Genomic DNA, 16074 nt, shown 5'->3' on the forward strand with positions numbered 1-16074 from the left:
TGACTGGGTAAATGTATCATCGGGACACGCTAGAGAGATAACATTCCTGGATGGAATAAATGATAGGCTTTATGGAGCAATTGGTTCAGAACTGACACGAGAGGGAGCAATTTTAGATCTAATTCTCAGTGGAGCACAGGATTTGGTGAGAGAGGTAACGGTAGTGGGGCCGCTTGGCAATAGTGATCATAATATGATCAAATTTGAATTAATGACTGGATGAACCGATACGATGTGCGAACGGCTATCGGTATATAAGAGACGTTAAATAAATAAATAAATAAGAGGAACAGTATGCAAATCCACGGCTCTCGTGCTAAACTTTCAAAAGGGAAACATTGAGAAAATGAGAAAAATTGTTAGAAAAAAACTGAAAGGAGCAGCTACAAAAGTAAAAAATGTGCAAGAGGCGTGGTCATTGTTAAAAAAATACCATTCTAGAAGCACAGTCCAGATGTATTCCACACATTAAGAAAGGTGGAAAGAAGGCAAAACGATTACCGGCATGGTTAAAAGGGGAGGTGAAAGAAGCTATTTTAGCCAAAAGATCTTCATTCAAAAATTGGAAGAAGGATCCAACAGAAGAAAATAGGATAAAGCATAAACATTGGTAAGTTAAATGTAAGACATTGATAAGACAGGCTAAGAGAGAATTTGAAAAGTAGTTGGCCATAGAGGCAAAAACTCACAGTAAAACCTTTTTAAATATATCTGAAGCAGAAAGCCTGTGAGGGAGTCAGTTGGACCGTTAGATGATCGAGGGGTTAAAGGGGCACTTAGAGAAGATAAGGCCATCATGGAAAGATTAAATGATTTCTTTGCTTTGGTGTTTACTGAAGAGGATGTTGGGGAGGTACCCGTAATGGAGAAGGTTTTCATGGATAATGATTCAGATGGACTGAATCAAATCACGGTGCACCTAGAAGATGTGGTAGGCCTGATTGACAAACTGAAGAGTAGTAAATCACCTGGACCGGATGGTATACACCCCAGAGTTCTGAAGGAACTAAAAAATGAAATTTCAGACCTATTAGTAAAAATTTGTAACCTATCATTAAAATCATCCATTGTACCTGAAGACTGGAGGATAGCTAATGTAACCCCAATATTTAAAAAGGGCTCCAGGGGCGATCCGGGAAACTACAGACCGGTTAGCCTGACTTCAGTGCCAGGAAAACAGTGGAAAGTGTTCTAAACATCAAAATCACAGAACATATAGATAGACATGGTTTAATGGAACAAAGTCAGCATGGCTTTACCCAGGGCAAGTCTTGCCTCACAAATCTGCTTCACTTTTTTGAAGGAGTTAATAAACATGTGGATAAAGGTGAACTGGTAGATGTAGTATACTTGGATTTTCAGAAGGCGTTTGACAAAGTTCCTCATGAGAGGCTTGTAAGAAAACTAAAAAGTCATGGGATAGGAGGCAATGTCTTTTCATGGATTGCAAACTGGCTAAAAGACAGGAAACAGAGAGTAGGATTAAATGGACAATTTTCTCAGTGGAAGGGAGTGGGCAGTGGGGTGCCTCAGGGATCTGTATTGGGACCTTTATTTTTCAATATATTTATAAATGATCTGGAAAGAAATACAACGAGTGAGATAATCAAATTTGCAGATGACACAAAATTGTTCAGAGTAGTTAAATCACAAGCAGATTGTGATAAATTGCAGGAAGACCTTGTGAGACTGGAAAATTGGGCATCAAAATGGCAAATGAAATTTAATGTGGATAAGTGCAAAGTGATGCATATAGGGAAAAATAACCCATGCTATAGTTTACACAATGTTAGGTTCCATATTAGGTGCTACAACCCAAGAAAGAGATCTAGGCGTCATAGTGGATAATACATTGAAATCGTCGGTTCAGTGTGCAGCGGCAGTCAAAAAAGCAAACAGAATGTTGGGAATTATTAGAAATGGAATGGTTAATAAAACGGAAAATGTCATAATGCCTCTGTATCGCTCCATGGTGAGACCGCACCTTGAATACTGTGTACAATTCTGGTCGCCTCATCTCAAAAAAGATATAATTGCGATGGAGAAGGTACAGAGAAGAGCAACCAAAATGATAAGGGAATGGAACAGCTCCCCTATGAGGAAAGACTAAAGAGGTTAGGACTTTTCAGCTTGGAGAAGAGACGACTGAGGGGGGGATATGATAGAGGTCTTTAAGATCATGAGAGGTCTAGAATGGGTAGATGTGAATTGGTTATTTACTTTTTCGGATAGTAGAAAGACTAGGGGGCATTCCATGAAGTTATCATTGGGCACATTTAAAACAAATCGGAGAAAGTTCTTTTTCACTCAACGCACAATTAAACTCTGGAATTTGTTGCCAGAGGATGTGGTTAGTGCAGTTAGTGTAGCTGGGTTCAAAAAGGATTGGATAAGTTCTTGGAGGAGAAGTCCATTACCTGCTATTAAGTTCACTTAGAAAATAGCCATTGCCATTAGCAATGGTAACATGGAATAGACTTCGTTTTTGGGTACTTTGGGTCAGCGCTAATTTCTTCCGGCACCGGGAAAGTGCACAGAAAAGCAGTAAAAACTGCTTTTCTGTGCACCCTCCGACTTAATATCATGGCGATATTAACAGCCCGATCCAGTAAAGTCCGTGGGAGAGCGGACTAACGCCCGCTCTCCCGGCGCGCGCACTGGCCCCTCGCCGGTGCGTGCGATCCAGTATTTAAATTAGGCGACGCGGTGCAAACGAGGAAAAGGAGGCGCTAGGGACACTAGCGCGTCCCTAGCGCCTCCTTTTGGCCTGGAGCGGTGGCTGTCAGCGAGTTTGACAGCCGACGCTCAATTTTGCCGGCGTCGGTTCTCGAGCCCGCTGACAGCCATGGGCTCGGAAACCGGACGCCGGCAAAATTGAGCGTCCGGTTTTCGGCCCGACAGCCGCGGGCCGAATTCAAAATTTTTTTATTTTTTTTTTTACTTTTTTTACTTTTGGGGACCTCCGACTTAATATCGCTATGATATTAAGTCGGAGGGTGCACAGAAAAGCAGTTTTTACTGCTTTTCTGTGCACTTCCCTGGCGCCGGAAGAAATTAGCGCCGACCTTTGGGCGGTGCTAATTTCTTAGAGTAAAATGTGCGGCTTGGCTGCACATTTTACTTACTGGATCGCTCGGGAATACCTAATAGGGCCATCAAACATGCATTTGCATGTTGAGGGCGCTATTAGGTGCCGCGGGTGGGCCGCGTGTTTTCCTCCCCTTACTGAATAAGGGGTAAGGGAAAACAGCGTCCAGAGCAGGGTGACAGTGCGCTCCGACGGAGCACACTTTACTGGATCGACCTGTAAGTCGGACGTCCCGAAGAGTAAAAAAAGTTTAAAAAAAAGAAAAATTTGAATTCGGCCCGCGGTTGTCGGGCTGAAAACCGGATGCTCAATTTTGCCAGCGTCCGGTTTCCGAGCCCGTGGCTGTCAGCGGGCTCGAGAACCAACGCCGGCAAAATTGAGCATCGGCTGTCAAAACCCGCTGACAGCCGCCGCTCCAGGCCAAAAGGAGGCGCTAGGGACGCGCTAGTGTCCCTAGCGCCTCCTTTCACCCGGATCTACCGCAGGACCTAATTCAAATACTGAATCGCGCGCACCGGCGAGTGGCGTTCGTCCGCTCTCCCGCGGACTGTACTGTATGGGCCTGAGAGTGAGCAGGATAAAGCTCTTCATGACCAAGTCTGAAACAATTAAGGATTTGGGTTTTTTTTTTAGTATAAAACATTAAAGTACAAAAATAAAAAAGCAGGCGCAACTCTTTCCAGCGCACCGCTCAGTTCTCCAGGGGAGCGACGCGTCCTTCCGGGGTGGGAGGTGCCCTGACGTTCCCCGCCCCCCCCGGCTGGGAGGTGCCCTGGCTTGCCCCGCCCCGGGATGGGAGGAGACGTCTCGGGCGGCCGGAAGTGTCGGTGGCTGGCGCGAGAGCCGCAAGATGGCGGCGGCCGCCGGCGCTCAGCCGCTGCTCGGAGTGGGGCTGATCGGTGAGGACGGGGCCGGGGCGCGCTCTCCAGCCTGGGCCAATGATCAGGTCCTGCTGGGGCTCCACGGAAACAAATACAAAGTTAAGAGCTAAAGCTGCTACCCGCACTGCTTTACAGGGGTTGGACGATCGCATTTTATTTGTACTTTAAGAATATTGGATTGTAACTTGCACTTGGGCGGTGGCTTGCGTGCACGGTTTCGGGCAGACTCGGAGCTGAGCTGGTGCCATGGGGGACGCGTGCAGGGCTCTGACAGATCCGGAGGGAGGGCGCCCTTCCAGAAATTCCCTAATGCCCTGCATTTGTCTCTCTACCCCAGAAAAGGACACCAACGGCGACACTCTCTGGGTCTGGTGCTACCCCTCTGTAGGAGGCGACCTGCGGGACCTGCTGGTGCGGAAATGCGCCCTGGCAGACGAGATCCAGCCCTTCCTCTTCGGTCAGTACCGAAGGACGTGGTACTACATCGCGTCCGTGCAGGTTCCGGACACTTCAGCACTGAGGAAGGTGAGACCGACGAGCAGAGAAAAAGGGGCCGGGGGGAGGGGGCGGCTTTGCAGCCCTTCATCGCCCTGGCCTGGCTTTCAAAGTGTTTATCCTGCATATTCTCAAAGGTGGGGGCCATGTCATAGCCCATGGCTGACGAGGGCAGGTCAAAAAGGTACAGGGCCCATGTGAGCTCTGTTTAGGACCAGGGATTCTGAACATCCTGTGACCGCTTTACATATATAACTATCAGATTGGGTCAAACCAATGGTCCATAGCCAGCATCCTGGCTGCACTAAGAATTTTCCCATAGCCACCCTGTCTTCGGCATTGGCCCCAGAGACCTCAACCTCTGTATCTGTGGCTTCAAACTTTGCATTTTCCCTGGAGCTTTCCTGCCTCATTTTGCCTTGGTGTCATCCTTTCAGGAAACGCTTTCAGGACATTCAGGCCGATTCAGTACGGTGTGCTCAGGCCGAGTGCACCATTATCCCCCGTTTGGACCCGCGTTTTTGACACGCTATTATTACCCTTTATACAGTAATGGGTAATAGTGCGTGGAAAACTTGCGTCCAACCCCCCCCCCCCCCCCCCCCCCCCCCCCCCCCCCCCCCGAAACTAATAGTGTGCGCTCAACATGCAAATACATGCAAATACATGTTGATGAGCCTATTAGTCCCGCTCGATACAGAAAGTAAACTCTGCAGCCAACTGCTTTTCTGTACGCCTCAAAAAAAAAAAAAAAATCTGCCCGCGGGTTGTAAGATGGACGCTCAATTTTGCTGGCGCCCATGTTCCGAACCCGTGGCTGTCAGCGGGTTTGACAGCTGACACCGGTAAAATTAAGCGTCGGCTGTCAAACCTGCTGACAGCCGCTGCTTCCGCCAATAAGGCGTGGGCCCTCATTTGCATACTGAATCACGTGCCCAGGAGAGTGACCGCTCGCCTCGGAGCGCCGGCTCTCCCGCGCGGTTTACTGAATCGGCCTGATTGTGGGATAACGGATCCACTCTGAGATCACAGTGCTTAAGGGCCTGGCACTAGTGCTTTCTGATCCAATCCTGGTTTTCTGGTACTGAGAGAGGGATCTTGGCAGGACGTCTCTGCCAGCAGCTCTTCTCATCCTTTTCTGAGACTGCAGCCTTTCCCACCCCAGTTACTTCTCCCAAGAATTAGTATCCCCGCGCTCTCCCTCCCTATGTTTCACATACCTCTTTGCCTCCCCAGCGCACTGCTGAGACATTAGCATTGGTTGCCATCTTGTCAGCATTTCATTGCTGTTTTGTGTCATTTTATGTTTTTTTTTATATTTTTGCTAAATGAGACATCAGAAAATGATCAACGCTGCTTCTAGTTTCTGAAGTTCCTCTCTCTGGGGGCCTGGACTTGTAGCTAGCTCCACCTGTAAAGAGCCTGTGTCCGTGCCACAGAAGCAGGGCAAAGTATTAGAGATTGAAAGGAGTCAGAGCAGGCGATCAAAGCATAAGGGGCTGTGGGGTTATGTGGGTGCAGCTCTCGGACAGCCCTTTAGCACCAGGGATCTTAGAGAGAGTGAGAGACTTTCAGGCCTTTGGCGAGATTTAACTGAAGAAAATCTTTGGCCCTCGGGATTTCTGTCCGAACGTCTCCTCTGGGGTGACGGAAATGAGCGCTTCCTGACCACCCTGCCAAAGATTACATCGAGAGCCATGCAGACAGGAGAGGTGACAGAAGCATCTTCTCCCACGAATCCCCCCCGATGCTGCAGGCAAAGACAGAGAGTGGCCTGGGGCTCCAAGTGCAATGTGTGTAACCAAGGGGGCAGGAGGTCAGATGTGAGCCGCTCCTGTCTCTCAGTGATCAGGAGGCTGCAGGTTCAGATCCAGGTCCCGGTAGGAGGTGAGGCTTGCATCAGGCACCACTTGAGATAGAAAGCGAATAATACAGAACTCAGGCTGAAAGATAAATGGCTGCTTTATTTTTTTAGAGCATAATTTTACACCCGGTCCTCTGATTTGTCTTGTTTTTGTGTTTCAAGCAGGTGACGCACTTCTCCGTTGTTCTTACTGCCAAAGATTTTAACCCAGAGAAGTATGCAGCCCTCGGCAGGATATTGTGCAGGTCTGTATTAAAAGCCAGAAATCTGAATCTAACAGAAGACAGAACACCAAGCCCAGAAGCAGGACTTGTATAAATTTGGAGAAAGAGGAAGTGGTTTGCGGAAGCAGTAGTCCATCAGGCAGTAGCACATTTAGTAATGGTGGCCGTGTGATCTAACTCCCACAGATGCAGAACTGCATTATTCAGTCCTATTACTTGACATACGGATGGTAGGTGCATGCACACTCGGGGCCAGGGACTTAAGTGCATTAGATACAAGGTTACATAACATAAGAACATGCCATACTGGGTCAGACCAAGGGTCCATCAAGCCCAGCATCCTGTTTCCAACAATGGCCTGTCCAGGTCACAAGTACCTGGCAAATACCCAAACACCAAGAAGATCCCATGCTAATAATGCCAGCAACAAGCAGTGGCTATTCCCTGTTGATTAATAGCAGTTTATGGACTTCTTCTCCAGGAACTTAACCAAAACATTTTTAAACCCAGGTACACTAACTGCTCTAACCACATCCTCTGGCAATGAATTCCAGAACTTAATTGTTCTGGAATTCATTGTTAATTGATTGAGTGAAAAAGAGATTTTCTCTGATTAGTTTTAAATGTGCTACTTGCTGATTTCATGGAATGCCCCCTACTCCTTTATTATCTGCTTCACTCAAGTCCTTTCTTTATTTTGTAGACCTCTATCATATCCCCCCTCAGCTGCCTCTTCTCCAAGCTGAAAAGTCCTAACCTCTTTAGCCTTTCCTCATAGGGAAGCTGTTCCATTCCCCTTATCATTTTGGTTGCCCTTCTCTGTACCTTCTCCATCGCAATTATATCTTTTTTGAGATGCGGCGACCAGAATTGTACACAATATTCAAGGTGTGGTCTCACCATGGAGCGATACAGAGGCATTATGACATTTTCCGTTTTATTCACCATTTGCTTTCTAATAATTCCCAACATTCTGTTTGCTTTTTTGACTGCTGCAGCCACACTTCTGCTGTTTAGGGTTGTAAGCAGCACTCCTCCTGTTAGGGTTGTGACCATGGCCATTCTTGTGCGGGATATCCTAATGCTTTCTTGGAAGCCCAGTACAAACGTACTGCTGCTTTAAGGCTTGTAAGCACCGCTCCAGGCTTGTAAGCACCGCTCCAGGCTTGTAAGCACCGCTCCAGGCTTGTTACCCCAGTGCTGCCTGTGCATTCTTTGATCAGGGCTTCTGTGCTGCCCCTAGCCCAGAGCTATTTCCTCTTTGTGAATTGCACTTAGAGGTTGTGGTTCACACATCGTAAAAGAGAGTGATGGCACAGGAGAAAGCCATGAATAGGGCAGGCAGAGAATATTAATCCCTTCCAGTCCATGCTGGGTGAGCTGCAAGAAGGGCAGCTTAGATGGGTCTTGTTCTCTTTCTCTGCCATTGCAAGAACAAATACGTCTTGATTTTGGCTCCTCTGTTGCCTGGTGAGCTCACTCGGCCATCCTGGCTTTGCTTGCCCCTCTGACCTCACTGGCCCCACCTCTGACCTGCCTGATGCTTTGTCCTGTCCTCGATACCTTGCCCCATGGAGCTCGCGTGCCACTCCCATGGCCTTGCCCCCTGACCTTTGCTGTCTTTGCAGAGCGTATGAGAAGCAGGGCAGCCCCCAGAAGCTGATGGAAGGGTACATGGCCGTGTTCACAAAGGGGGCCTGTCTGAGCGAGGAGAGTGGCTCTTTCCTGACCAAGGATTACGACATCCGCAAGGCGTACCTTGCAGGATCCATCAAAGGTAAGAGCTGGGGGTCCAGTGCTATAACAGGGGTGGTATAATGTGCATCTCTCCTATAACGCACTAATGGTATCAGACCTCTCAGATGTTTTGGATCCAGGACAAGTTGTCCCCCTGAGTAAAGCAGGAGTTGCAGCACTTTACTCTGTCTTCTCTCCTCCGATCCCCAATGCCCTCTTCTCTCCCCCTCACCTTCCTGGGCTGACAGGAGGAGCAGTGTTTGGTACCAGCGTCAGCCTCCTCTGCCACTCAAGTCCGGCCTCGCAGGGTGGAGTCCATTAGACCTCGTAGCTCCTGCTGCAGAGCTGGCACTTTGTGGGAGAAGAGACTGCTGCCGCTCTCCAGGGGGCGAGAACATTGGAGATGGGGGAGGAAACGGGGTAAGGCAGGGAATGACAGCAAATAAAGACCAAAACGGCTCTTCTAGTTTTGTGGTAAGAAACTTAAAGCAACGAGGCTTGAAGTATCTAGAAACTGCACATTTGATAGTAGATTACTACAATTTTCTCAGACTACTCTATCCCCCTCCTAGCAAATGAGCTCCCTCACCACTGGTACTGCAAGGAAAAATTCCCCAGGTTTGCCCACCAAAAGTCTTGTAAAGTTAATGTGCCCCATATAATAGATCCCCTATAATAATACATAGCTCCACCCAGCTTACTATACAATAGCACTTGATTCCCACCCATGCTATTATTAGATAGATATAATGCACACATGTCTAATTTCTTTATTAAAAAATGTATATACCTCCAGGTTCAGAGGAGGCCCAGGGTGGCTTATAATGTAACATACATAATCAAAATGGCAAGCATCAATCAAAAATTCAACAACTCAAATGGCAAATAATAAAACCATACAAGAAAATACCCATGCCCTCTAATAAACTGCCAAGGCTCAAATAGCTTTTAAGCATCCCTATAAAAGTTTTAGTATAACCTATGCAACGCAGTGCCATGGGAAGGGAGTTCCCGAGTCTCTGAGAAACGAGCCTGACGGACTGAAAGCACATTTAGGAGCCCTTTCTTGGGGAGTCGTAGGGTCCGACAGGTTCCCTGTACGTACCCAGGTTCTTATGGCCTGGATTGGCCACTGTTGGAAACAGGATGCTGGGCTTGATGGACCCTTGGTCTGACCCAGTATGGCAGCTTCTTATGTTCTTATGTTCTTAGTCCAGACTCCTGGAATTTGCCTCCCTTCCAGCAGATGGAGACAAGGTTTTACCGACACTGCTGCTTAACCACACGTGTGCTACCTGCAGCCCCTCAGTAATTCTCTCTCTCCAGCAGATGGAGGAGGTGCAAAACCTGCAGTTCTGACCAAAAAAAAAACCAAAAACTTTCAAGAAGGATGAGATTTCTTATGGGAGTTATGATTTTTAGGAGAGCACTGTGTCTCCCAGGAGGTTGGTAGGTCCTGGTGGGACCATCTTTCCTGGTAGTAGGCTGGAGCAAGCAGGGGTTGGGGACCCCAAAATTGCTCGGGCTGGCACACCAGGGGTGACAGTCAGTGGTCTGGCTCTCTCTCCTCCCAGCACAATTTCTTCTAAACCTCTGCCATTCCTCAGGGGAGCATAGCTTGTCTGTTTTGTTCTTCTCGGTTAAAGTTATTTAAAAAAACAAAACAGGGGAGATAGGGTCCAGCTGTGCTCTCTGCTCTCCCGGGTGTCCGACATTTCCCGATCAGCTTAGAGTGGCGAAGGCAGGTCCTGGTGGTTAGTTTGCTTCGGATCTTGGCGCGAGCCCAGCAGTTCCCTTGGGGGTTTCGATTATTCTGCGTCCCTCCCAATGCCTGGCCTGTGGGGAGGTTTCACGGACCGGCTTGTGTTCTCGATGCCTCCTTGGTGGGGAGGGCTTGTTGAGGGGATCTGTGGGGGCCCTTCCTAGCAGCGGGAGCCACGTTGGGTTCGCTCTGCTCCTTCTGTCAAGGCTGACCTGTCCCCGTTCAGTGCGGGAACAGCGGTCGTTTTGGATTCTCCTGCGCACGTGGAGGAGAGACCAGCGGGGGGAGGGGAATTCCCTCTGCTGTCACCGGCAAATTACAGCCCCTAGGAGCCCCAGGGGGGGCATGGGAGGGGCTGGAAGAGGGGGCCTTAGATTAGATTAGATAGGGTTTTCTCCCACTTTGTTTGCGTTTTCGGAACCAGCGGCGTCCCCGCCAGAGCAGAACTCTGGGTGCAGGACAGAGGCAGGCCTCAGGGAGGTTTCAGTCCTGGTCCTTGTACTTTCAGAACCGGCAGGCCAACCGCGACAGCTTGGCACAGTCTGGAGAAGGGAATGGATCTAGAGGTGCCCGACCGAGTACTGGTGACCATGGAATCCAACATCTGGTTGGGGGGTGGTTTGTCAAGGGAGATCAGCTCAGGGTTTGTGGTCGCTGGAGCAGACGACCTGGTCCATCAACTGCCTGGAGACTAGGGCAGTGCGCAAGGCCTTACTGACTTTTCTTCCGCTCGTTTGAGGCAAGTCTGTGCGAGCGTTCCTGGACAACGTGACAACAGTGGCGTAAATGAATCGCCAGGGTGGTACGAAGAGTCATCTAGTTGCGCAGAGGCACAAGATCTGTTCATCTGGGCAGAGAAACATCTGGCGAGAATAGTGGCCTTCCATGCAAATGTGCAGGCGGACTTCCTCAGCAGACAATGCCTGGACCCCAGAGAGTGAGCGTTATCGTTGGAAGCCTTCGTCTTGCTTCAGGCAAGGTGAGACAGGCCAGCAGTGGACCTCATGGCGACTCCGGGAAATGCGAAGGCAGCTCAGTTTTTCAGTCGCAGAAGGGAGGTCAGATTGGAAGGCATCGACGCTCTAGTTCATCCGTGGCCGACAGGGCCGCTCCTGTACATATTCCCGCTGTGGCCTCATAGGTCTAGTGATGCGCCAAATCAAGTATCATCCAGGCAGGGTGGTTCTGGTGGTGCCCGAGTGGCCGTGCCGGCCATCATTTGCGGATCTTCTGCGACTAGCTTTGGACGGTCCCGTTCGCATGACCCATCTGGTAGGGGCTGTTGCGGCAGGGAACTGTATTTTCAGACTGGGAGAATCTCTTCTGTCTAGCGGCTTGGCTTTGAGAGGTGACAGTTCCATTTGAAGGGTTATTTGGAGCCAGTGATTGTGAATTTACTTCAAGGCAAGGAAACCTTCCATGTCAATGACTTGTGTCCGGGTGTGAAAGGTATTCAAATCATGGTGTTTTCTCAATAAAGTGAAACCTATGAAGGTGAACATTCCGCATATCCTGGCCTTTTTGCAAAGTGGTTTGGCCTATAATTACCTTAGAGTACAGGTGGCAGCCTTAGAGTCCCTTCAAGGTATGATTCATGGAAGACCGGTGGCGTCTCTTCCAGATGTGGTTCGTTGCTTCAGGGGCGAAGCATCTGCGTCTGGTGTGGAGAATGTGTCTGGCTTGGAACCTTAATTTAGTGCTTAGGGTGCTGTGGGGTCCTCCTTTTGAGCCTACACGGAGGGTGTCGTTAAAGGATCTAACCCTGAAGGTTGTTTTCGTGGTGGCTATCTTCAGCCAGGCGAATTTGTGAGCTGCAGGCATTATTGTGTAGGGATCCCTTTCTGTGTTTTTCAGAGGATGGGTTCCTTACGTACGGTGCCTTTCTTTTTGCCTAAGATGGTGTCCTCTTTTCTCCTTAACCAGGTTGTAGAGTTACCAGCTTTTCCGAATTTCTCAGTGGAGACTTCAGTGGCAAGGCAGCTTCACTTGTTAGTACAAAAGAATACCTCAGACATCTGTCTTAAGGTAATGAATGCCTTGCAGAGGTCTGATCATCTGTTTGACCTCTTCAGTGGAGCAGAAAAAGAGGAGTAAGGCTTCCAAGGGCACTGTTGCAAGATGGTTGAAGGAACCGGTAGCTTTGGCTTATATGTATAAGGGCTGGCCGGTACTGGAGGGCTTGAGAGCCAGGCGACCTCATGGGTGGAGTGTCAACTGCTTTCTCCGCAGGAGATCTGTCATGTGGCAACGTGGTCTTCTCTCTACACTTTTACCAGACATTACCGCTTGGATGTGCGGGCACCAAATGAAGCTTCATTTGGGGAAAGTGTGTTGTGCGCGGGTCTTTTGAGTTCCCACCCAGAATAGAGGGGCTTGGGTACATCCCACTTGTCTGGACTGATCCGGGGTACAAACAGGAAAGGAAAATTTGTTCTTACCTCCTAATTTTTGTTCCTGATCAGGATCAGTCCAGAGACCCATCCCCATCTTTCAAAAGATTTCCTCGCTTCTGGGTGTAACTGAGCTGATGTTTGATGTAGTCTAGAGTAATGTACGGTGTACATAGTTGGATATATCAAGAGGGCCTAGTTCCAGGGGTTACAACTTTTGTCTCTGTTCGCCCTTATTGAGGGGTGAAGGTTTGTTAACATAGTCATCTTGGCTTGGGTACGGGTCAATAGTGAGGGACTGCAGGTGGCACACTCAGTTATGTAACAGTGCCTCAAAGTTTTGTTCTCTGCCTCCATCTGGTAGTAGGGATGCATAAACCCATTTGTCTGAACTGATCTATGGTACATCAGGAACGAAAATTAGCAGTTAAGAACCAATTTTCCTTTCCGCTTGCAGAAGGGAATGACCCTAGGGTGGTGAGATTGTTCTGTAAGGAGGAGTTGTGGCCTCTCATCCCCCAGGTTTTGGAAGAATTGGGGATCAAGGTTGCATAGGAGGATTCGGACAACAAGCGTGTAAACCCAGTATCGGACGGACTGTGTGGACTGCCGAAGGCTTTCCCTTTGCCAAAGAAGGTGAAGAAGCTGATTGGGAATGGGGCAGGATTGAAAGTGGCCAGGGCTATGGCCAGGTTATATCCCTTGCCAGAGGACACTTTGGAGTTTTGGAAGCTTCCAAAAGTGGATGCAGCGGTGACAAAGAAGACGACCATCCCTGTGGCAGGGTTGGTGGCATTAAGATATCCAGGATTGGAAGCTAGAGATCTTGTTAAAGAGGCTGCTTGAAGTCTTGGTTCTGAGCCGTAGAGCTGCGGTCTGTGCTAGCCTAATACAGAGAGCTTGTTTGTGCTGGGTGCAGAAGGCGCAGGAGAAGACATCGGAGACCTCTGCTGATTCCAACCAGGAAGCTCAGTTGGAAGTAGGGGTGGCTTATGTGGCGGATGCCCTGTATGATATGGTTCGGACTTCGTCCAGGAATATGGTATGGTGTCTGTGATAGCCGCTTGAAGACTCCTGTAGTTGCGTAATTGGTCAGCGGATGTGTGGTCAAAAGCACAGCTTTGCAATCTCCCCTTCAAAGGAAATTTGTTGCTCGGGGAATATTTGGAGAAACTGATGAAGCATATTTGGCAGAATCTAAAGGGAATAAATTGCCCGAAGATAGGAAAGGGAGAGAGAAGACCTTTTCATCGCGTACGCTTGCTTTCATGAAATGAGGAGATTACGCTCCAATGGACGTTCTTCCAGATCCACGCAGAAGCAGGGTTCATGAAAGCATTGGTCCTTTCAAGGGACCTGTAGACTGGCCAGAGATAGCTCCGGACAGGGTTCCAGGGGTGCTGGTCCATTCCTCCCTGGAAGTTGTCAGAGGAAGGTGGTTCCATTTTTACATGGAGTGGACCAGAGTCACTTCCGATCAGTAGGTTCTGGAAGTGATAAGGAATGGCTACGCCTTACTTAGAATTTTTGAGCTGATATGTGTGCTTGAGATTGAGACCAATATGGAGACTGTGATTAACCCAGAATCCTCTGCTGTCTTGGCCTGCTTGCAGTTCTGGCCATGTGAACTTTGAATGCCCCACATCTGGACAGCAGCCGGAACAGTCTAAAACTTGTGATGGATGATCATAGGGTCAGAATCTCGGGTTAGAATTTCAACTACAGTGGCACCCGTAAAAACGGCCTAAGCCATGGAGATCTCCTTGAGCGGGTGAAAAAATGACAGGACAAAGGACTAACAGAAGACTAATGCAAACACTTGGCAAGTAGGCCCCAATTTGGGAAAGGGGATCAGGGTAACATAGGTCTAATTTATCTTCTTTTTGACATGAGAAACTGTGTATGTGATGCTCCCATATGTTCATGCTGTTTAGGGACTGACTTTCTTGAGACTGCCTGTTTTACCTATAAAAGAAGAATTAGCTGATGTACAAGGGGAGACAGAGGGTAGTGCTTCTAATGAGCATCTTGCCAGAGAACTGCCATTCTGTATCTCCCAGGGATACCTGTATTGCTTACTGATATACAATAAAAAAAATTGAGATTTGTTGCTACAAAATTTTGGAGAAGCGTCTTAAGCGTGTTTGGCTCTTAACAGTGCCCCCATCGAAGAATCCTTTGTGGTGTCTCGTTACGCACCACTCGTCAAGCAGGTGGTGGTGCGGGACATCCTTCTAAGGGTCAGTGCTTGGAAACCATCATCCCAGTCCGCAGGAAGAACAGGGTTGAGGAAGGTATTCTGTGTACTTCATGGTTCCCAAGAAGGAGGGTTCCTCTTGGCCCATTCTAGATCTGCAAAAGGTCAGTGCGGCCTTGCAATTGCCGCATTTTCGGATGGAGACATTGCAGACAATGATTGTAAAGGTACGCTAGGGGCAGTTTCTCACCTCCTTGGTTATAACGGAGGCATATCTTCACATTCCCATCTGAGCAGACCATCAAAAGTTTCTACGCTTCACGGTGCTAGGAGAGCTTTTTCAGTTTCCAGCTCTTCTCTTCGGGCTGGCTACTGCACCAAGAATGTTCATGAAGGTGATGGTGGTGGTAGCGGCAGCCCTCAGTTGGGAAGGGATATTAGTGAATTCGACCCTGGACGATTGGCTCATTCGGGCAAAGTCTGAGATGGAGTTTCACTGTTCCATTTGGTGGGTGATGGAGTGTCTAAGGTCCCTGGGCTGGGTGATAAACCTGGCAAAGAGCCATCTGGAGCCATCCCAGTCGCTGAGAGAAGGGTGTTCAAGTTGCAGCTGCAAGTGGTTCGACTGTGGGATCTGGCGGTTCCCAAAGTCTGAGATTATTTACAAGTGCTAGGTTCCATGGCCTCTACCCTGGATTTGGTGCCATGGGCCTTTGCTCACATGTGACCTCTTCAGAAGGTGCTCGTTTCCCATTGGAATCCATTGTCGGAGGAGTTTCAGCTACCGTTGCCGCTCCAGGAGGAATCCAGATCCAGACTCTCGTGGTGGCTGTCTCATCCCAGTTTGGAGAAAGGAGTGGATCTGGAGGTTCTGGACTAGGTGGTTGTGACCACAGATGCCAGCCTCAGAGGTTGGGGAGTAGTCTGTCAGGAATCTTCAGTCCAAGCACAGTGGTTGCCGGTGGAGGCGTCCTGATCAATCAACCATCTGAATATGAGAGCAGTGAGCAGGGCATTGCTGTTCTTTCTCTTCCTCTGATTCAGGGGCGTGCAGTGTGGGTGTTTTCAGATAGTGTGACGACAGTAGCCTATATCAATCGGCGGGGCAGAACGAAGAGTCGTTTTGTGGCTCAGGAGGTTCAGGAGTTCTTTGCCTGGGCGCAACTTCATCTAGCAGCAATAGCAGCTTGGCATGTGGCAGGTGTGGACAATGTGCAGGTGGACTATCTCAGTAGACAACAGCTGGACCCTAGAGAATGGGAGCTGTCAGCAGAGGCCTTTGCCCTCATTTGGCACAGGCGGAGCAAGCCCCAATTTTATCTCATGGCATTGCAGAAGAATGCCAAGGCAATCAGATTTTTCAGCCGCTAGAGGGAGTACGGCTCCACAGGGATCAACGCTCTGGTTCAGCCGTGGCCAATGAGACTTCTTCTATG

At 48.9% G+C, this 16074-nt stretch overlaps 1 protein-coding gene across 4 annotated transcripts in view; it reads left to right on the forward strand.

Moving 5' to 3' along the window:
• The first annotated feature begins 3892 nt into the window (after positions 1 to 3892).
• The window catches only part of DENND10 (DENN domain containing 10), a 29905-nt gene continuing 17723 nt past the window's right edge, over positions 3893 to 16074 (forward strand). The window contains exons 1-4 of one of the 4 annotated variants that reach the window (XM_029610510.1): positions 3893 to 3987; positions 4307 to 4494; positions 6491 to 6573; positions 8181 to 8329. In XM_029610510.1, coding sequence (XP_029466370.1) covers positions 3939 to 3987; positions 4307 to 4494; positions 6491 to 6573; positions 8181 to 8329 — 469 coding nt within the window. In that variant the 5' untranslated portion in view covers positions 3893 to 3938. Of the gene's footprint in view, positions 3988 to 4088; positions 4495 to 6490; positions 6574 to 8180; positions 8330 to 16074 lie in introns of those variants that run through there. The other 3 variants (XM_029610511.1, XM_029610507.1, XM_029610509.1) reach the window with 3 other exon arrangements.

Source organism: Rhinatrema bivittatum, chromosome 7 (genome assembly GCF_901001135.1).
Source record: "Rhinatrema bivittatum chromosome 7, aRhiBiv1.1, whole genome shotgun sequence".
In the NCBI taxonomy this organism is placed as follows: Eukaryota; Metazoa; Chordata; class Amphibia; order Gymnophiona; family Rhinatrematidae; genus Rhinatrema; species Rhinatrema bivittatum.